The sequence below is a fragment of the Camarhynchus parvulus genome, chromosome 1 (genome assembly GCF_901933205.1).
Source record: "Camarhynchus parvulus chromosome 1, STF_HiC, whole genome shotgun sequence".
NCBI lineage: Eukaryota > Metazoa > Chordata > Aves > Passeriformes > Thraupidae > Camarhynchus > Camarhynchus parvulus.
In genome coordinates this window covers 79437929-79456246 of record NC_044571.1, presented here as the reverse complement: position 1 = coordinate 79456246, position 18318 = coordinate 79437929, and the positions used below count along the sequence as shown (strand labels likewise).

Below are 18318 nucleotides of genomic sequence, written 5' to 3'. Positions count from 1 at the left end.
GATATAAATATTATGGGTGTTATGGCTTAGGTTTAGTGAGTTTTATAGTGAATTTTTGCACCATATTTTTATGTGTAAGGGAAAACATGGTCTTCACCAAACTCCTATCATGGGAGTTTGTAGTAACCATTATACTGGAGGGGTAAGTTAGAAAGGTAGTGGGTGCAGCACTGGTATTTTGATTCCTGAATACATAAATAGGGATAAGGACTGTATTGCTAAATGTCAGAAAGCAGAGTGGTGCTGCAAGTTACCCTGGATAGTGCCAAAGCTGCAGTTGTGGTATTTAACAGTTGGAAAAGTGGTATGGAAAAACCCAGTGTAAGTCATCAAGATAAATGTGATGTCCGTGTTTAGGCAAGAAAATCAAGTGCACTGGTGCAGCACTTTCAAGAAGATGTGGGCTACATTTTCCAGGAAGATGTAGGAGTTTGACAAAAGAGATCACAAGTCTGGAAGAAAAGTCAGGAAATATTGAAATGGTTGAGAGGGTCTGCCAGGGAAAAAAGAGTTAAGATGATAAAATATAACAGGCTTCAGCTATCAGATAAGTAGCTCTGAGGAAGAAAGTTGACCCTTGTTCTTTTTTCTTTTGCCTTGTCTTTTATTAATTTTATTCAATCTCAGCAAAAAGTCAGAACAAGATTTTTAGTTGTAAGAAAAGTGAGACACCAAGGCGTCCAAGGAGCTTATGCAAGTTCCTGATCAAAGGATAGGCCTCTGTTTGGGGATGAATTGCATCCATCTTGTCTTTGTGCAGGGATAAATGAGATGACCTCTCAAGATTCTGTCTCTCTTCACATTTTCTCATTTCTAGTAGTTTCTTTAATTTTTGAGATTTCCAGGACGTTGTTAACAACATAGAGGCAAAGAAGTAGACAAAGGAGAATTGTATGTCTTGGATTATATTGAGTGAATAAATTCTGTCTTTAAACTGGATCACTTAAAACATATATATATATATATCTGTGTGTGTGTGTGTGTGTGTGTGTGTGTGTGTGAATAATCTCTATGTATATACACATACACAAATATATAAAATATAATATACAAACTATTTGATCACATGTCTGATGAAGAGAGGCTGAGGGAGCTGGAGTTGAGAGGATATCTTCTTGCTCTTAATAACTACCTAAAAGGAGCTTGTATTGAGGTAGGGGTTGGTCTCAACTCCCAGGTAGCAAATGAAAGGATGAGAGGAAATGGCCTCAAGTTGTGCCAGGAAAGGTTTAGATAGGATATTAGGAAAAATTTCTTCACAGGCATTGGAAAAGGCTATCCAGGGTGGAATTACTACCCCTGGAAGTGTTTTAAATGTGCATGGATGCGCTGCTTGAGGACATGGTTTGGAGCTGGGTTAACAGTTGGACTCAATGATCTTAGAGGTCTTTTTCTATCTTAGTGGTTCTAGTCATGCTTACATATGTACATGTATGTTTTTTATCTATCTCTCTGTGTGCATTCCACTGCTTCTGGTTATGTTTCCCTATGTTGCCAGCTGCAGTGTGAAATCCTAAATCAGGTATCTCCAATTCCCGACTTCAGAAAAATTGACTCAGGAGCGCTGAAGAAAACAAGTATATATGTCAAGTGATGTAAACCAGTACCCAGGAATATGAAAATCCCTGGTAGGAAAGAGATGGAGGGTGAGCCAACTATCCAGATCTTGACTTCCCACCAAAAAGACAGCTCCTGTCCCAGCTGAAATGAAAAGCAGGGTTTTAGACACCTATGGATACTGCTAACAGTTTGTACCTCCCATTTCTGTCAAGTATTTCCCTTCTGTAAGGGGCTGATTATCTTCAGGTCTGCCCTGCCCTCATCCCATGGTACCCTGACTCCAGTGAAGCAGTGGTGTGAATAAAGGCCTTTGGGGTTACGGCTATTTTTTTCCCCCAGAAAAGGGAAAAATAGTGAAAGTCTATCTTGGTAGCAGTGTTATGGATTGAACTCAGCCAGGTTTTCTGCTTAAGCTGTAAAAATCACTTGAAATATTTTCCCTATGGGGCTATATATTCTTCTACAGTTCAACAAGGTACTTCAGGCAAGGTTTCTCTTTCATCTCAAAATGATGGAGTAGAGTACTATAAAATCTGGTTTTGAATTCATCTTTTGTGTTGTTTGCTGTTAACGAAGTTGTGGACTTTTATCATCTAGTAATTGGCCTTGTGGTTAACATTTGGGTAATTGGGAAAGGTCATAGGTACACACCAGTGTTAATCATCACATCATAAAAGAGGCAAGACGAAGCACAATAATCAGATAGCTTGCTTTGTATGTCTGCAAACCACTGCTAAACTGAAAAATTTTTTTTCAGCTTGCTTTCTGGTCTACATCTTGTTTGTTTATTTTTAATACTTGACATTACATTTCTTTTCATTGGTTTTTCAAAATGAAAATGAGTAGATGACAGAAGTTAATGTCATTTTTCAGACATAAACTAAAATAAGTGGTCTAGCTGTATTTGGGGAAACTCATTAAATAATGAGTTCAGGGTGACAGATGAAAATTGAAAGGAGAAACACTATGTGTGGCTTTTAATATGTATAACTTTTACTTTATGCATGATGCATAAAGGTATTGCCCACTGCAGAAACTTACTGTCATATGGGGATTGTGCCTGTTGGGTTAATGCTCAGCCTTTTAATTGGTGTCTAGCTGGATCAAAGTGTGTTGTAACTCCACCATTTGCAGTTGAGTTGCACCTCAAATCCTGTGTTCAGTTCTGGACCCTCACTGCAAGAAAGACATTGAGGGGGCTGGAGCATGTCCAGGGAAGGGCAACGGAGCTGGGGAAAGGTCTGAAGCACAAGTGCTGTGAGGAGCAGCTGAGGGAGCTGGGGGTGTTTAGTCTGGAGAAAGGGAGGCTCAGGGGGACCTTCTCTCTCTCTACAGCCACTTAAAAGAAGGTTGTAGTGAGTTGAGGGTGGGACTCTTTTCCCAAGTAACAAGCATTAGGACAATAGGAAATGGCAGCAAGTTAAGCCACGGGAGGTTTAGATTGGAGAAAAGGAAAAATTTCTTCTCTGAAAGCATTGTCAAGCACTGGAACAGGCTGCCCAATGGAAGTAGTAGAGTTACAACCTTGAGAAGTATTTAAAAGGTGTGTAGATGTGACACGCAGGGACATGGTTGAGTGGTGGCCTCACAGTGACAGTGCTGGGCTAATTGATGATCTCAAAGGTCATTTCCAGCCTGAATGATTCTGTGATTCTGTGCTTTATACAAGGAGGATATTGATAGTGCTGAATTTTGAAGCAAAGTTATTATATATTCCCGATGCTGGTTAAAGTAGTAGTGACGTAGAAGTTGTCATGATGTGACATTCAGTGTGTGCCCCTTTGTTTTAGTACAGAAAAAAACAAGAATAAAAGCCTATTTGAAGAATGGTGTTTGAGGTACTAGGCAGGTGTATGTTTTACAAGCTCTTCACACCAGAGATTTGGCAAAGGGCAATATTCTATCATATGCTAATACAAGTCTAAATAGAAAAGGTGTTACCTTATTCCTTTATTTAAAAAGAAATGTACTGCAATTTTCTTATTGTAATAATGATTCCTGCAAAGGCTTTCCTTGTTCAAATAGCTCATGTTCATGATTTGCACCTTAGAAATCTGAGAAGTTTGAGTGAGTTGACACAAAACAGTTTGCAAACATTAACCCCCCAAGAGCTGTAGGCAAGCAGTGTGGGAGGATTGCTCTCTTTACCAGTGCAGGAGCCATGGCATTGAAGCTGTTGTTCCCTTTCCACAGAAAGCATCTCCTTTATAACAGACTCTACTGTCCCCTCTGTGGCACGGATGCCATTGATACGCACTGGTGGACACTTCTCTCTTGGGATAGGGTAGCCCCCGGAGTAAAGCATTTTGAATTTCAATAGAAATAGCTTCCTACTTCACCTTTGCCTCATGCTCATTTCTCTGCCAGCCTTGGGTCAGAAAGCTCAGTAGAAACAGCTATTGATGTAACAAAACACTTTCTTTTGAGTGCTGTTTCTGCCACAGTTTTTCAATGATATTACCCTTAAGAAGCAAGTATTAAATTCCGCCTCTCAAAACTCTCTATGAGAGGGTCAGCACACAGCTAAGATCTCCCTCTGTATGTCTCCTTTTTTTCTCCTTTTGGCATTTGGGCCAAAAGCCACCAAGGGTTGGTATGTGTATACCCGCTCAGGTCTTCTGACCTAATCTTCTCTCTTCTTGCATAAAATGGCACTTTCACCTGTAAGAGTTTTTCTTTCATGTCCCGTGGGAAAAATAAGACTGTTCTCTTCCTCATACCAGACTGGTACAAGATAACCTATGTCTCTGAAACTTCTGTATTCTTCTCTCATTTTCCAGGAAGGAAAAATAAAAGCACTTTCCTTCAAGATTTTACTGTCTCCATTTCTGCCTAAAAATCCCATATATTAGAGTGAGCAACCAGAACACCATAATCTGTATCTGGTCTGTCTCCATTGTAGGAACACCAGTAATGGCTTAAAAAAACACTATTAATATTTTGTTAATTCATGGACATCACTTTTAGGAAGTAGAATACAAGAAGAGGGGCTAGATTATATGTCAGATTGCCTTTACTGGAGTTATTACCTCCTGTACATAAACTTGCCCTCTGTGGTGTCTCATGCACCAAATTATCTCTCCGCACTGCCTATTGCAAGATACTCTTGCTGAAGTTTCCTGGTGTTTCAAGGCACAAGGCATACATTGGCCATTTCCTTCCTGGCTGTTTGTGCTCTCAAGGACTGTAGTATATGAATCTTCTGTCTTGTGCCCAGGTGTGCTGTAGTGAGTATCAAAAAGGGAGTTTGTGCCCGAGAAAACTGCAAACCAGACTAAGGCTGTCCTGCAGTTTCAGACATGTAGAAGGTGTGTGTTAGGGCCCCTACCTCAGAGGAGTGTTTGATACTGTGTAGAAACTGTCAGGCACCAAGAGTGGCTGGTGCAGAATACTAAATAGTTTTACACTTAAAACTCATGTGTAGGTTGGGTGTTCAGTGGCTCTGAATCAAGGGGAAAAAAATTCCCATTTTCCAGCATCCCTGAGGATCAGATGCTATTACTAGCTCATTAATTGTTATGGTCAGGTCTGTCCTTTTTTTATAAGTAGAAGTTCATGGAGGATGTGTAGCTGAAGGAGATCCTCCCCAGCTGGAAACGTAGATGCCTCCAACCATTCAGACTCTGAAAATCCTCCACTTTCTAGAGGGTTTTACTCCTTTTAATATTTGTCGGTTTGGTTGACTGTCAGCTGGCACAGTATTTGGATATATGTATCAAGAGACTGAGGAAAGGGGTGAGTGTGCTCTCCAGCAGGTGTAGGGTATTCAAAGCCTTCGTGTTTTAACATGAAGGAATTTCCTGTGAATTTTTGGGCTCACTTCCTCCCCTGTAGGACAGGAGTCAGTTCCTTGATTGCCTTGCTGTTTTGCTGAAGGTGGGACATTTTATTTTTCACATTTGTGATGCCATGGTGAATAAAGAGGCTTTGCTGTGATTAAAAAACCGAACCAAAACAACACAAAAAACCTAACAGCCTAGTTCACTGCAATTTTGCCATTAAATTTGTTCCATATTTTAAAGACATTTGAACCTTTGAAATATGCTCTGGTGTCTCAAGCACTGCATAAAAACTTTATTCTCTGAAGAGCCAAATAATAATTCCTAATGCCCTTCAAGTAGGGTCTGGGACTTTGTAGTTGCTCTGGCTTTTATGTGCGTGTGATTGAACAAAGAGTCTCCCAGCTCCCCCTTGTGTGGATGCTCAACTCCTGCTACATCAAGCAGAAAACAACTGTGATTTGTGCTGCTTTTGATCAGACATTTCTACAATGCTTTGCTGCTGGGAAGCAGAATAATACTGTCACAAATTTTAAATTAACAAAGTATGCCTAGAAGGGATTGGTAGCTCTTGTTCATCTGATTAATGTCAGGCTTGTAAAGTCTGTTCTCCCACAAAAACAGCAGCAAATGCTCAAGTGAGAGATGTTAAAAACAGAGATTCTCCATTTTAGTGGACCTTTGTGTTTTAGTTATAATCTCTTACTGAAGTACCCAGGACGAAGTCACAAAATCAACTAGCATCAAGGGAGTTGAATTAGCTTATATTTGTGTTCACTTTTAATTAGACTTGAAATGGCTATCCCACTGTAGTGCAAAAACCAAGTCAGTACCATCCCCTCAGGCCTTGTTACTGACAACAACCTTAGCATAGATCTGCATATTCAGCAGTTGGGTGCATAGGTGCTTTGTATTGGGAAATACAGGCAGGATTTTAAAAACACAGGATATCTTTTTTACAACTCAATTTTTGCTCTTAGGCTGGGAAACAGAGGGACTTTGCTTTTCAAAATGTTCATATTCTGGCAGGAGTTGTTTGATACAGCTTTTGTTTAACAGGTATCATCTTATGATAATATTTTTCTGCTCAATGGTGGAATCAAGGCAGCACTGGTAGCAAGTACATTCTGTGCTACCTGATGTATTTCTATGGGTTTCTTTTCCTCTTATGTACATTTCTATTCCTTCAAGATGTGCTCTGAGACATTTCCAATTTCAGCATTCTGCTTGTCTCATCTAATTCAATTATAAGCTGTTCTGGGCAAGGACGATATCTGGGTTCTGCTTTCAAGTTTCAATATCCAACAGTTTTGCAAAGTAATCTTTAAAAAAAAAGTATCATTATGATGGAAGGAACTTAACTTATCCACAGGGTTTTGTCATGTGAGAAGAGCATGCTCTGACCTCCCAACTTTCAGCAATATTGTACCCGCAGGCACTCCTACCTCTACCCCCACTGGAAATGCTCAGTGTGATAGCAGATTTTGCTTAGGACTTCCCTTAGATGGGGAGAGATTTTTCTTCTCTTTATTCCTCATTTTCATTTTCCCATTTGCTTCTCTTTCAGGTGTGAACAGAAAAGTCACCTATTCCCTGTCAGACTCGGCAGATGGTTACTTCTCAGTTGACCGGTCATCAGGAATCATTGTTTTGGAGCATCCACTTGATAGGGAGCTTCAGTCCTCCTATAACATCACTGTAAAGGCCTCAGATCAAAGCATTGTGCTGACCTTATCCTCGTTTGCCACCGTTACCATTACAGTGCTGGACATTAATGACAACCCTCCCGTGTTTGAAAGAAGAGATTATCTTGTTACAGTACCTGAAGACACCTCACCTGGCACCGAGGTCCTTTCTGTTTTTGCTACAAGCCAAGACATTGGTACAAATGCTGAGATTGCCTATCTCATCAGATCAGGGAATGAGAAAGGGAAGTTCAGGATTAACTCAAAAACAGGTTTGTAAAGTGACTCTTACTTGCAGTGCTAAATTAAACCATCAGAAAAACATTAATGCTTTGGGGAAAGTACTTGGACCAAAAGACTTACAAGGCCAGAGACTCACAGCTTGTCATTGTGTAATTAACTACACAGTTAAAAAGCAATTTTAGGTTGGAGAGTGATGTCAGCTATGGTCACACATGGCTACCCCAGCTCAAGTAGAGAATACTTTTCTCCATTAGTAATTCTGTCGAAGCCAATATAGATGTGACAACCTATTAGCCAACTGTGAAAAACACTTCTGAACACTTGCAATGTTCACTTGTTTACCAGCTGAGTACCGCCTCAGCTGTCTGCCCCTTAGAAAGCATCTGCCAGTGCTACCAGGACCTGTTGGGACCAATTCAGTCCTAACACATGATTGCCATTTATGTAGTTATATGCAGCTTCCCTGACTAAGGTGGTTCTGATTTGTCTTTTTGACTTCAGCCATGGCTTGGGTTGAGGTCTTTTTGGTTATACATCACAAATTTTAGAAGTCCACCTCTGCTTCTCTATGAGAAATACCAAACGGAGGTATCATATTTGGTGTAAAGGGCTCCTTTTCTCCAAATTTCCTTAGCCGGATATATTCTTCATCCTCACTGAGTTTTTATTTCATCAACTGTAACCTGTTTCTTCTGTGCTTCCTGTAGTGGATCCCCTTCTTCTCATAGCATTCCAGATGACCAGTACAATTCTAACACCTGAGTCTGAGAGCAAAGCAGTCTTGATTATAAAAGCTGAAGAGAACACTTCTTTGGGTGCAACTGTAATAGCCAGTAACATGAAAAATCTCAAAATTATGCGTTGTGTCATTTCTATAATTGTGTGCAAAAATGGCTCTCCACTCTGCGGAGGCTGCTGCCTCTCATGTGAGGGACTTAACATAACTGTGTGTTGTCTGTCATGTTGATTAGCGCTAGAAAAATTTAAACATAAATATGCCTAGGCAGCAATACTTAACTTCCCATTTGACAATGAAATCAAGGAAACAAATCAATAAAAACCCATAATGAAGCTTAATCACACAGGAAAAAAAAACACCAAAACTAAAACTATATATTATTCATTAATGTGTGACAGCTCCATTATTATCCATTTAGAGGCAGGAGCTCAGTTTCTAGACAGCAGAGTGGTGATGTAGCATGCCTGATCAGAGCTTGAAAAATAATGTCCTTCACACCATTTATTAGTGGGACCTAACTCTCTGCTAGACCCTTGGAAGCTTCTCTTCAGGGCTCCTGCTTTCAGCAAGTTATGCTGAAAGGTGGAATTTGTTTGGAGAGAGCCCAGACAAGATTAAGAGGAATAATCTGAGGTCTGTAAAATGTGACTTAACAGGAAAGACTGAAGGAATTAAGGCTGTTTAAGCTAGAAAAGAGAAGACATGCTGTTAGTTTTCATGCCTATTGAAATTACCTGTGAAGAAGAGGGAAATAAACTGCAGTCCATTCCTAGTCTACAGTGAATGGGTTTAAATTACATTTGGATTACTTTGGGAAAATTATCGGAAGAAATTCCTAGCTGTAATGTATATTAAGGCCTGAAATACATTTCCTAAGAAGGTTAGGAAGCTGATATTGTTGGAGGTTTGTAAGAACACTAGAAATCAGATCATTTCTGTCCTAGAGGGAATCTGGGTGCATGCAGTGAATCAAGTTACAGAGAGTCTTAATTTTGGTTGTGTGGTGAAGTAACACAAAATTTATAAACCTAGTTGAGTGGGGAAGTCTCTGTTTAATCACTTAAATGATAGACAACTGATTTCTCAGAGGTATTCATATCCTATTCATTTGTATTTAATTCATGAGAAGTTAATTGTGTGGGAGTGAATTTCTGTTGACTTGTCAGGGCTTATTTCCAGAGTCGGCATCCAATTCTCCCAAAGGCTCGTTGAATGAGATGGTAAATGGGTGAATTTGGCCCCCACTTCTTCATCTATGATCCTCACATAATGAACGCTATTTTCATGAGGAACCATTCATTGCCTCATGCCTTGTAAAGGTCCTTTCTGCAGAGGCAACCCAAGTGCAATTGGCATCATTCTTTAATCAAACGACAGCAGTAGAAACCTGGATAAACATTTTTATTAGATTGGGCAGTCTTACAGTTAGTGTTGTATGTGTGCCATGGTGATAAATAGCATGCTGTACTGCTTACTACAGTCAAATCCCTTGCTCTGTGGCATCATTTCCTTTTTGCCGGCTGTTGACATTCCATCCTTTGCTTCGAAGGAGTGATTTCCATTGTCGAAGCTTTGGATTTTGAATCATGCAAGGACTTCTACTTAGTAGTGGAGGCAAAGGACGGGGGAACACCTGCCCTGAGCGCGGTGACAACAGTGAACGTGAACGTGACGGACGTCAACGACAACGCACCCACCTTCAGCCAGGCTGTCTACAGCGCCGTCATCAGCGAGGACGCGGCCGTCGGCGACTCTGTGCTTATGGTGAGCGGGGCTGGGGTGACATTTAGGTGTGATGAAGCCCCCTGCCCCTAAAAAAACTGCTACACTGCCCAATTATGATAATTATTATGCCTTGAGGCCCCCAAACCATTTTCTAGACAGCACTCTGTGTCTGCTGCTGCTCCCCAAGCTGCTGTCAGTTTCTTCCCAAAAGAAAGTAGTGGTAGTACTGAGCCTTTCTTTTTAACCCTGTTATGCTTCAGAGAGAGATGGCATACTTTAGGTGTTGCATTTTGTTGCATTACATGAGTCAGCTAGAAAGAAACAGGTTTTAATAGAAAGGCAGAATTCTACTTTTCAATGAAATAAAATCATGGAGTCATAGGGTTGGATGAGATCCTAAAGATCATCTAGTTCCAACCCCCATGCTGTGCACAGGGACACCTTCCACTGCACCAGGCTGCTCAGAGCTCCAAATACATAGTATTTGTATAGTCTGGCATGGAGTGTGCCGTCCCCAAACGTCACAATATTCTCGTCTTGCAGCTTGTGGATCCAGAGAGAGAGTGTGGTATGGAATATTAAGATTAAAATATTCTGTGTGTTTTCAGACTAGAATTTTGAAAAGGCCCAAGTGAAGCCTCCTAACAAAAACCTGTTGGATTGATGCTTTAGAGTTGTACAGTTCAGGTATAACTAGTCTGATGGAATGTGAAGTTTACTTTTTGGTGTGTTGAGCAATTAATGTATCATACAGATCACTTGATATTTGTTTTTCTTATTTTTTATTCTTCTCTCAAAAAAAGTTGATAGCAGAAGATCTGGACAGTCCTCCCAACGGTCAGATTCATTTTTCCATAGTGAATGGGGATCAAGACAATGAATTTTCAGTTGATCCTGTTTTGGGACTCGTGAAGGTTAAAAAGAAATTGGATAGAGAAAGGGTAAGACATGTGGGACTTCTTAACTTGCAATGACTTACAGATGTGCATCAATCTCCACTCTGCTGCTAGCTTGTGTTGAAGGAGTTCTTTTATACTCTGCAGCAATCAGCCTGAGATGCTCCAACAGGTCTTTCTAACGTTTCCCCACTTCTTTCCATGCCAGCCCTGTCCCCAGTGTTTCTACACGCCAACTGCTCTGCTGCCACTCCCACCCTGCGCCCATACATCAGCTGCATCAGGGGAGAGCAGCAGCACTGGATTTCTCCCGTGGTGCCAGCAGGAGCTGCTGCTGTGTTAATGAGCTGCCTCCTCTCCCCTGTGCGTGCAAGCACACACATGCAGCCGTGTGTGCAACAGAGTGGTTACAAAATGCTCCAGATTGTGGCACCGAGCGCCGAGCTGAGACCTCAGCCATTAATTAGCGCTCTGCAAAACATGCCACTGGGGAGGGGATGTTATGAAGTGGCCAGGCTGTACCAAAAGTGAAAAAGTGCTTCATTAAATAGGTTCTGCTGCTTTGTTTGCTCACTCCATTATTCATTCAGGATTATTTATCACCATTTTGCCATAGCTAGCAATTAGCAGCTTTTGGGAAAAGAAACAAACAAATGCCGTTGCCTGTGCTACTAGCAGGGCAGAAGAGTGCTCCATGGCTTCAGAAACCTTGCAGCACATAAGGAAATCTGTGCCTCCTGCCTCTCAGCAATGCACCCACAAAACTGGGGAAGCAGATTGCTACCTTCAGAATATGGGCTCAGCTGGAGAACCTCTTTACTGGAAGTAAATCTACTTCTTAAAACAGTGGCAAAAATCCCTTTCTGTATTATGACAAAAGCAGGATTAAATTGTGTTTGGTGGTAGAATGACTTTACCACAGACTGACTAAAACAGGGGAGTAACAATGGCTGTGCATGTTACAAGTTGGCTGTAATAAAAGCACAGGCTGAGTTCCCTAATATGACTTCTTCTAGTTTCTGATGTGCAGCTGCATTCAGACACACACACTTACCCTCACAAGAGTAGGCATGTGTAATGCCAGCTGCGTAGGTCTGCATTTTCCAAAGTTTCCCTCAGTTAAAATAATCTGTGATATTGTCATTTTCTTTGCTTCCTTGGTGCATTTCCTAGGTACAGGTGTTCCTGACCCCTTCAGGGAAAATTATATATGATGCCCCATCTGCTGTGGATCCCCAAAGGTAGTGCTAACTCCCAGGATTCAGTGGTTTAAGGGAACTTATTTCCAGAGCTGTAATCATACAGAGACCATGTCTTTTGCCATCTACCTTTCTGGGATACATTGAAATGAAAGCAAACACAGAAAAAAAAAATTGGGAAAGATTCTACAAAACTCTCTGGTTTTAGCTAGCAGTGGAAATTACAGTTAAAAAACAGATTCATTCTCTTACTCAAGTTCCTCAAACTTTCTGTAGTTCAGGATTCCTCTTCCCTCCTGTGTCACTTTGCCCCCACCAAATCACCGTCTATCTCCTCCATACAACTCCCCAAAAACATGTTGCCTTTTGCTTTGTCCCACATCCCAGAAGAGCCCCCTTATTTTGTGTGCTCAGTCTGAGCTCCTCTCTACCACAAAAAAAGCTGTCATTTTTCAAATGTATTTGGATTTCCTTCCCTCACACACCCTTCCCAAAAAAGCCCCTTCAACATTATCTTGTTCCCCTCTGCAGGGGCATGCTTTTCCCCTTTCCAGCCCTGCACTGAGAGGGTGGAGCAGAGTGTTGTATCTGGCATGTTTCGCCCTTCTCTCGCTCCGCTGTGGGAGGATTCAGGGGCAGACATGTCAGCAGCTTTCCCTGCAGAGCAAGGAGCAATATACAGTAAAAAGTAGTTGTAAGACCTAAGGAAGCCAACATAAGCATGCACGTCGGAAAATCCAACTGTCATCCATAAACTGTGCATAGACAGAGCTTTTGCAAGTTGTCACATATGCTCACACCTCACACACGGGCACATATGTGTGTAGAGGGCCTGTGGATGATGCACTGAACTGCCTGCACTGCACTGTTTGTGTCTGTTGCAAAAAAGCAGACTCAAGCCCACTTATCTTCTGCAGAGTGGTGGATAATATTCTGTTGCTACAGAGACTGTTGTCCCTCATACTCCCAAATGTTTTCCAGTGTGTTTAAGACAACTGCCTGTGAACTTTTTCTTGGCTCTCCATCACTGCTTTAGAAGCAGTATGTGTCAAACTGATACTGGCTCTAATAAGCAATTTATATAATATCTTGGAAACCAACTGTAAGATAAATAGAATCAGGTCACTTATCCCAGCGGACACCTAGGAGAGATGGAAATGTAAGCTTACAGGACTAATGGCTGAGTTCAGATACTATCTGTCATTTATTTTCTGTCTGCCCCTTTGTTTCAGGAATGCTTTATCTGATGCAGTTATTTTAATACAATGAAGCTGTTATGTTTATTAGTAGCCTTATAAAACTGAAGTTGGGGCACAATGTGGTGATAAGCAGGATAATGTTATACTAAGGGCAGGAAGGTAACAAGGCCAAACCGCTTTCCTTAGAATATGGAAGGTGGTGCATTGAATGTAAAGAACCTGGGTTAAAATTTAGGACCGCTTTCACAGTGATTTGATGTTTTCACCTTTTTTCAGATATCTGGTTATTCATTAGTTGTCCAGGCAAGAGACAGTGGTACCCCTCCTTTGTCTTCTTCTGTGACGGTCAATGTGGACATTTCTGATGTGAATGATAACAGCCCTGTGTTTACTCCAGCTAACTACACGGCTGTAATTCAAGTAAGTTTATCCTGCACATCAAAAACTTCTCTGACTTCTAAAATGCACGGGCATTTGGTTTCAGTTAAATACCTTTTGATGATCTATCTGCAAAACATGTATCAAGTGGTCTTATCTAAAGAAAAATAGAAACAAATCTTTCTTGAGTCTTTTGGTAAGTTTCTGTTTGCTGAGGCTCCTTAACCACAGCATCTGTCACACATTTTAACATTCATCCCTGCTGCACCAGGTACTCCAACCTCAAAATGTCTGCTCTGGGATAAGTTCACACTTCTTTATACCTTGCTCTGGGTGTGAGTCTTGACTTTTAGTCAGTCCTGATCAGACAGAGTATCAGAGAGAGCCCAGCAGGCCCTGGAGGTGTGGTGGGTTCCTTCATCTCTGCCGCTGGTCCACGGGGCATAAGCGGTATCAACAAAGCTCAGCTTGTGAAATGCCAGCTTGGGCAAAGAGCATTCAGTTGAATATTCACGATAGAAAAATGTGCTATTTCATGCTTGCAATATGTATCATTTTAATCCTTTTCTTTATACGCTGTGTATATGTGTAAAGGAAAATAAACCAGTGGGCACAAGCATTTTGCAGCTGGTAGTGACAGACAAAGACTCTTTTCACAATGGCCCCCCTTTTACCTTCACCATCCTCACTGGAAATGAAGAGGAGGAGTTTACACTGGACCCTCATGGCGTTTTGAGGTCTGCAGTCATCTTCAAGCACATGGTCTCAACTGAGTATGTGCTCTGCGTGCAGGTAAGGCTTGATTTTTACATCTGTACTCTACACTGAAACAAAAAAAAACCTCTTAGTGGTAGGTAACCTGTACTTTCCCTGTATGGATTGTTTTTAATGGGCTGTATTCTGCGAGTAAATACCACACATTCCAGTTTGCAAATGCACAATGCAGAATATTTTCTTTGATGTTCTTAAACCTGGTTTCATATAAATATAAATAGGTAGCCAGCCACCTTTCCAATTTCCTCGGCATGAAATGAATTTTCTGAGCAGCAACCGTTATGGTTTAAGATTTTCATCATTTTTTTTCTGTAGCTAAGGAAGGAAAATGAGAAAAAATGCATTATATACATATAAATACACCCCAGAACAAGTGACTGCAAAACACTGTTTTAGGAATGAAAATAATTTCTGCTTTTAAGTCATAAATTTAATCATAAATTTTTGGAAGCCTTCCAAGTATTCATGAAATCATTTTTCCAAGGTCAACTTAGCTTTTAAAGAATGTCAAAATAAGACATGCGATAGAAGTCCAGCTGAAACTTAGCTTTAGAATAATTGTTGAGAAGCTTTGTAACCAGGGTAATTTTGATTGCCAAAACCTGTAAATCCAAAAGTAATTTGTCCACATTTCTCAGGTCTGCCAGAGAAGATGTATTAGGGTTCAATAAATATGCAGGTCTAGGGAATGAACCTCTTCACTGAGTCAGGGTCCCATAAGCTGTGTCTGAAATTCTTGCTTCCTCTACTTGCTTTGCTGGAGTTGATCTCTCTAAGCATGGCCTGTCTGTTCCTTTACAAGCACATTTACTGATGTTCACAACAGTAGCATCCTTAGAGGCAATTGTTGGTTACAATTCACAAAATATAGGCTCTGATGCTAACTAACAGTTCAAATCAAAGTTTTACAAGTTTGCCATTTAATATCCTTGAAACCTATTTTTTAGCCTTGTATGGAAATAAAAAATCATCACCTTTCTTCCTTTCTTACCATGCCTTAATAGTAAAATACCCTGCTTTCTGGGTTATTTGCTAGCCAGAATTCTAGTGTAGCCAAAACTGGGCATGAGAGTTAAATTTGAGCAGCATCCTCCAGGTTTAGAGATCCATATATTTCATATAAATGAAATATTAGACAGACCACCGTGTCTGAGATGCACCAACATGCTCAGAAAACCATGCTGTTGGATTGTGGAGGCATGATTTCTCCCAGTATTATTTTCTTCAGGGATTTCTGCAGTGAAAACGTGTTTTATAGTTTCCTGTTATGTTTAGACCATAGAAGAATTTCTTTCCATCCATATGTGCCAGAGTGCTGCTTTCTCTTTTCCACTATCAGGTTTCTCCTCTGTATTAGGTTTATTAAGAATTAATGTTAAAACAGAAAATAGAATGAGACCTAATCTCTTCTCTATGTACATGGGCATTTGTCTGCACACATATATAAAATATTTTTAAATACTTCACACAGCTCTTTTAGGAGTGAAGATTAATTACTAATGTGCTCATAGTAGTGTCCATATTACTGTTGTCATCCTCCCATTTTTTCCTTCAGCTTGTAAATTTTCCTCCTGTGTCCAAATACAAAGATCTTTGAACATGTCCTACATCTCTGCCTAGTGGCAGTTTAGTCTTCTGTTCTTCTCTGAAGCAAATAAATGTGCGGAGCAGGATATCGTAATAGGGACTGCAATAAAACATTTTTCTTATTGTAGGAAAGGACCCTGATTCAAGTTTGCACACCCTTCTGTCAAGATGGCCTTGGGGTTTTTGTCATACTTGCTCTTTTGCTCTCTATAAAAATAGTGCAAATGATGCTGTAATACCTGCTCTGGGTCATCCAGTCATCTTTCCAACTCTCATATTTTATCATTAGTAACAGCACAAGCACCTATTTCATTTTTGGAGGATGATAAATTTTATTTATGTCAAGCATGTTTCTTGGTTGCCTCAGGTAAAGAAGGGCAGAATGCTGTAGAAAAATTCTGAACTCCCTCACATCCACACAAACTAAGCAGGGTATGGAGTGCTTTGGAGCACACCAAGCAATGCAGAAGGCCAATATTTCACTGGAATTCAGTCTCTTCTCCAGGGTAGAAGTGAGCCCAAACTGTGTTTGGAGCAGAATATACCACATTGTTGGTATATTCTCCGTTGTGAAGATGACAAGTGATAGCTGTGGGATCCTGGGAACGTTTCAGTTTGAGTAATGAGACATTCTACTGACACATTTCTCTCTGCAATCCACTTAGAGATCAGTGCTTCCCTAAAGAGTTTGTAAGTTCCACTGCTAGAAATGGCTGAGATACTTCTTTACATATGTATTTGGCAAATGCATTTGAGCGTTCTTTTGAGAACTTCTTTCCAGAATTACTGATGCTGTGAGAATTAGCAAGAAGTTACGGTTGCAGGCTGTGTTCCGTGTGTGGTTTTATTTCTTATTTTTTTCTTTTTTTTTTTTTCCTATATTACATTAGGCAAAGGACTCTGGGAAGCCTCAGCAGGTTTCCCATACCTATGTTCAGGTGAGGGTTATTGAAGAGAGCATTCACAAACCAACTGCCATTCCGCTGGAGATTTTCATTGTCACCATGGAAGATGATTTTCCCGGGGGAGTCATTGGGAAAATTCATGCCACAGATCAGGATGTGTACGATGTCCTCACATACACTCTAAAATCAGAGCAGAAAAGTTTGTTCAAGGTCAACAGCCATGACGGGAAGATCATCGCCCTCGGAGGGCTGGATAACGGCAAGTACGTCCTGAATGTCTCCGTGAGCGACGGCCGCTTCCAGGTGCCCATCGATGTTGTGGTCCATGTGGAGCAGCTGCTGCAAGAAATGCTGCAGAACACGGTCACCATCCGCTTCGAGAACGTTTCCCCGGAAGACTTTGTGGGCCTGCACATGCACGGGTTCAGGCGCACCCTGCGCAACGCGGTGCTCTCCCAGAAGCAGGACAGCCTGCACATCATCAGCATTCAGCCGGTGGCGGGCAGCAGCCAGCTCGACATGCTGTTCGCCGTTCAGATGCACAGCGGCGGCTTCTATAAGCCTGCCTATTTGATCCAGAAGCTTACCAATGCGAGGAGACACTTGGAAAATGTGATTCGTATTTCTGCTATCTTGGAGAAGAATTGCTCTGGACTGGATTGTCAGGAACAACACTGTGAGCAAAGTCTGTCTATTGATTCACATTCCCTGATGACTTACAGCACGGCACGAATTAGTTTTGTGTGCCCCCGCTTTTACAGGAATGTGCGCTGCATGTGCAATGGTGAGTACTGCCCCCTCTTCCCCTCCCATCGCTGCACATTATGCTATAGGATCCATTTTATTCCTCTGATGCAGATTAGAAGGGGCATTTCAATTCAGTCCACTAAAGCACTACTGGCTGATGCCTTGTGGGAATTGATTTCTCAGGCTCAGGAAGAATTGTTCGTGTTTACTGATGTAAATGGAAGTTTATGAACTTTGGCCTTTTGCGACAAAGACCGCTTTCCTGGAGGCTCTGCAATCAGCCAGCTTCCAGGGGAGGGGAAGGAGTGGGAGAGGAAAGACCAGGAGAGGGAGGGATGTAGTTTCCCAATCAGTTGGTGCCACCACTGGAATAAACCTGGATTGTGACTGCAGCAGAGCAGCCTGCTCTCCAGCAATGCACCAGCAGTCTCCAAGGAAAAGCACCCCTGACCTAAGCCAGGCAGGTGGAAAGGCCTTTCTCAGTCCCATTGTTGCAGACAGCCACAGAAACCAATGAAGTATTTTATTAGCAAGTGCTTTTCCTGACCTTTAATGCTGCAGTAGGGGACAGGGTGGGTTTCGGGCTGCTCCACATTTTGGCAGAGATTTCACATGGGCATATGACAAATAGACTTGCGAGCCAGGCTTCTGTATGATTCTGCACTTGGATTTTAAAACCTCGGGCAGTTGTAATACTGGCTCTGTTTCTTTTGTTTGCCAGGCTATTTGCTCCTCATTCCACTTCATTTAAGACCAGAGAAAAAAGCTGCTGTAAAATCAATACATCTAAGTCTCCCTCATCTTAAGCACACATGCGCACACACACAAAGCAATACAAGAATTCAGCAGCCATATCCCTCAATAACCAACCTTTGTTTCTGCAGCAGTCAGCAGGGCTTCAT

The 18318-nt window shown here is 41.4% G+C and overlaps 1 protein-coding gene across 11 annotated transcripts in view; it reads left to right on the top strand.

Moving 5' to 3' along the window:
- Positions 1 to 18318, top strand: part of FAT3 (FAT atypical cadherin 3) — a 399343-nt gene that overhangs the window by 337790 nt on the left and 43235 nt on the right. For all 11 annotated transcript variants that reach the window (XM_030955753.1, XM_030955764.1, XM_030955773.1 and 8 more), the window contains 6 exons: positions 6907 to 7296; positions 9556 to 9770; positions 10535 to 10672; positions 13302 to 13445; positions 13998 to 14195; positions 16655 to 17453. In XM_030955753.1, the coding sequence (XP_030811613.1) occupies positions 6907 to 7296; positions 9556 to 9770; positions 10535 to 10672; positions 13302 to 13445; positions 13998 to 14195; positions 16655 to 17453 (1884 nt within the window). The remainder of the gene's footprint in view (positions 1 to 6906; positions 7297 to 9555; positions 9771 to 10534; positions 10673 to 13301; positions 13446 to 13997; positions 14196 to 16654; positions 17454 to 18318) is intronic.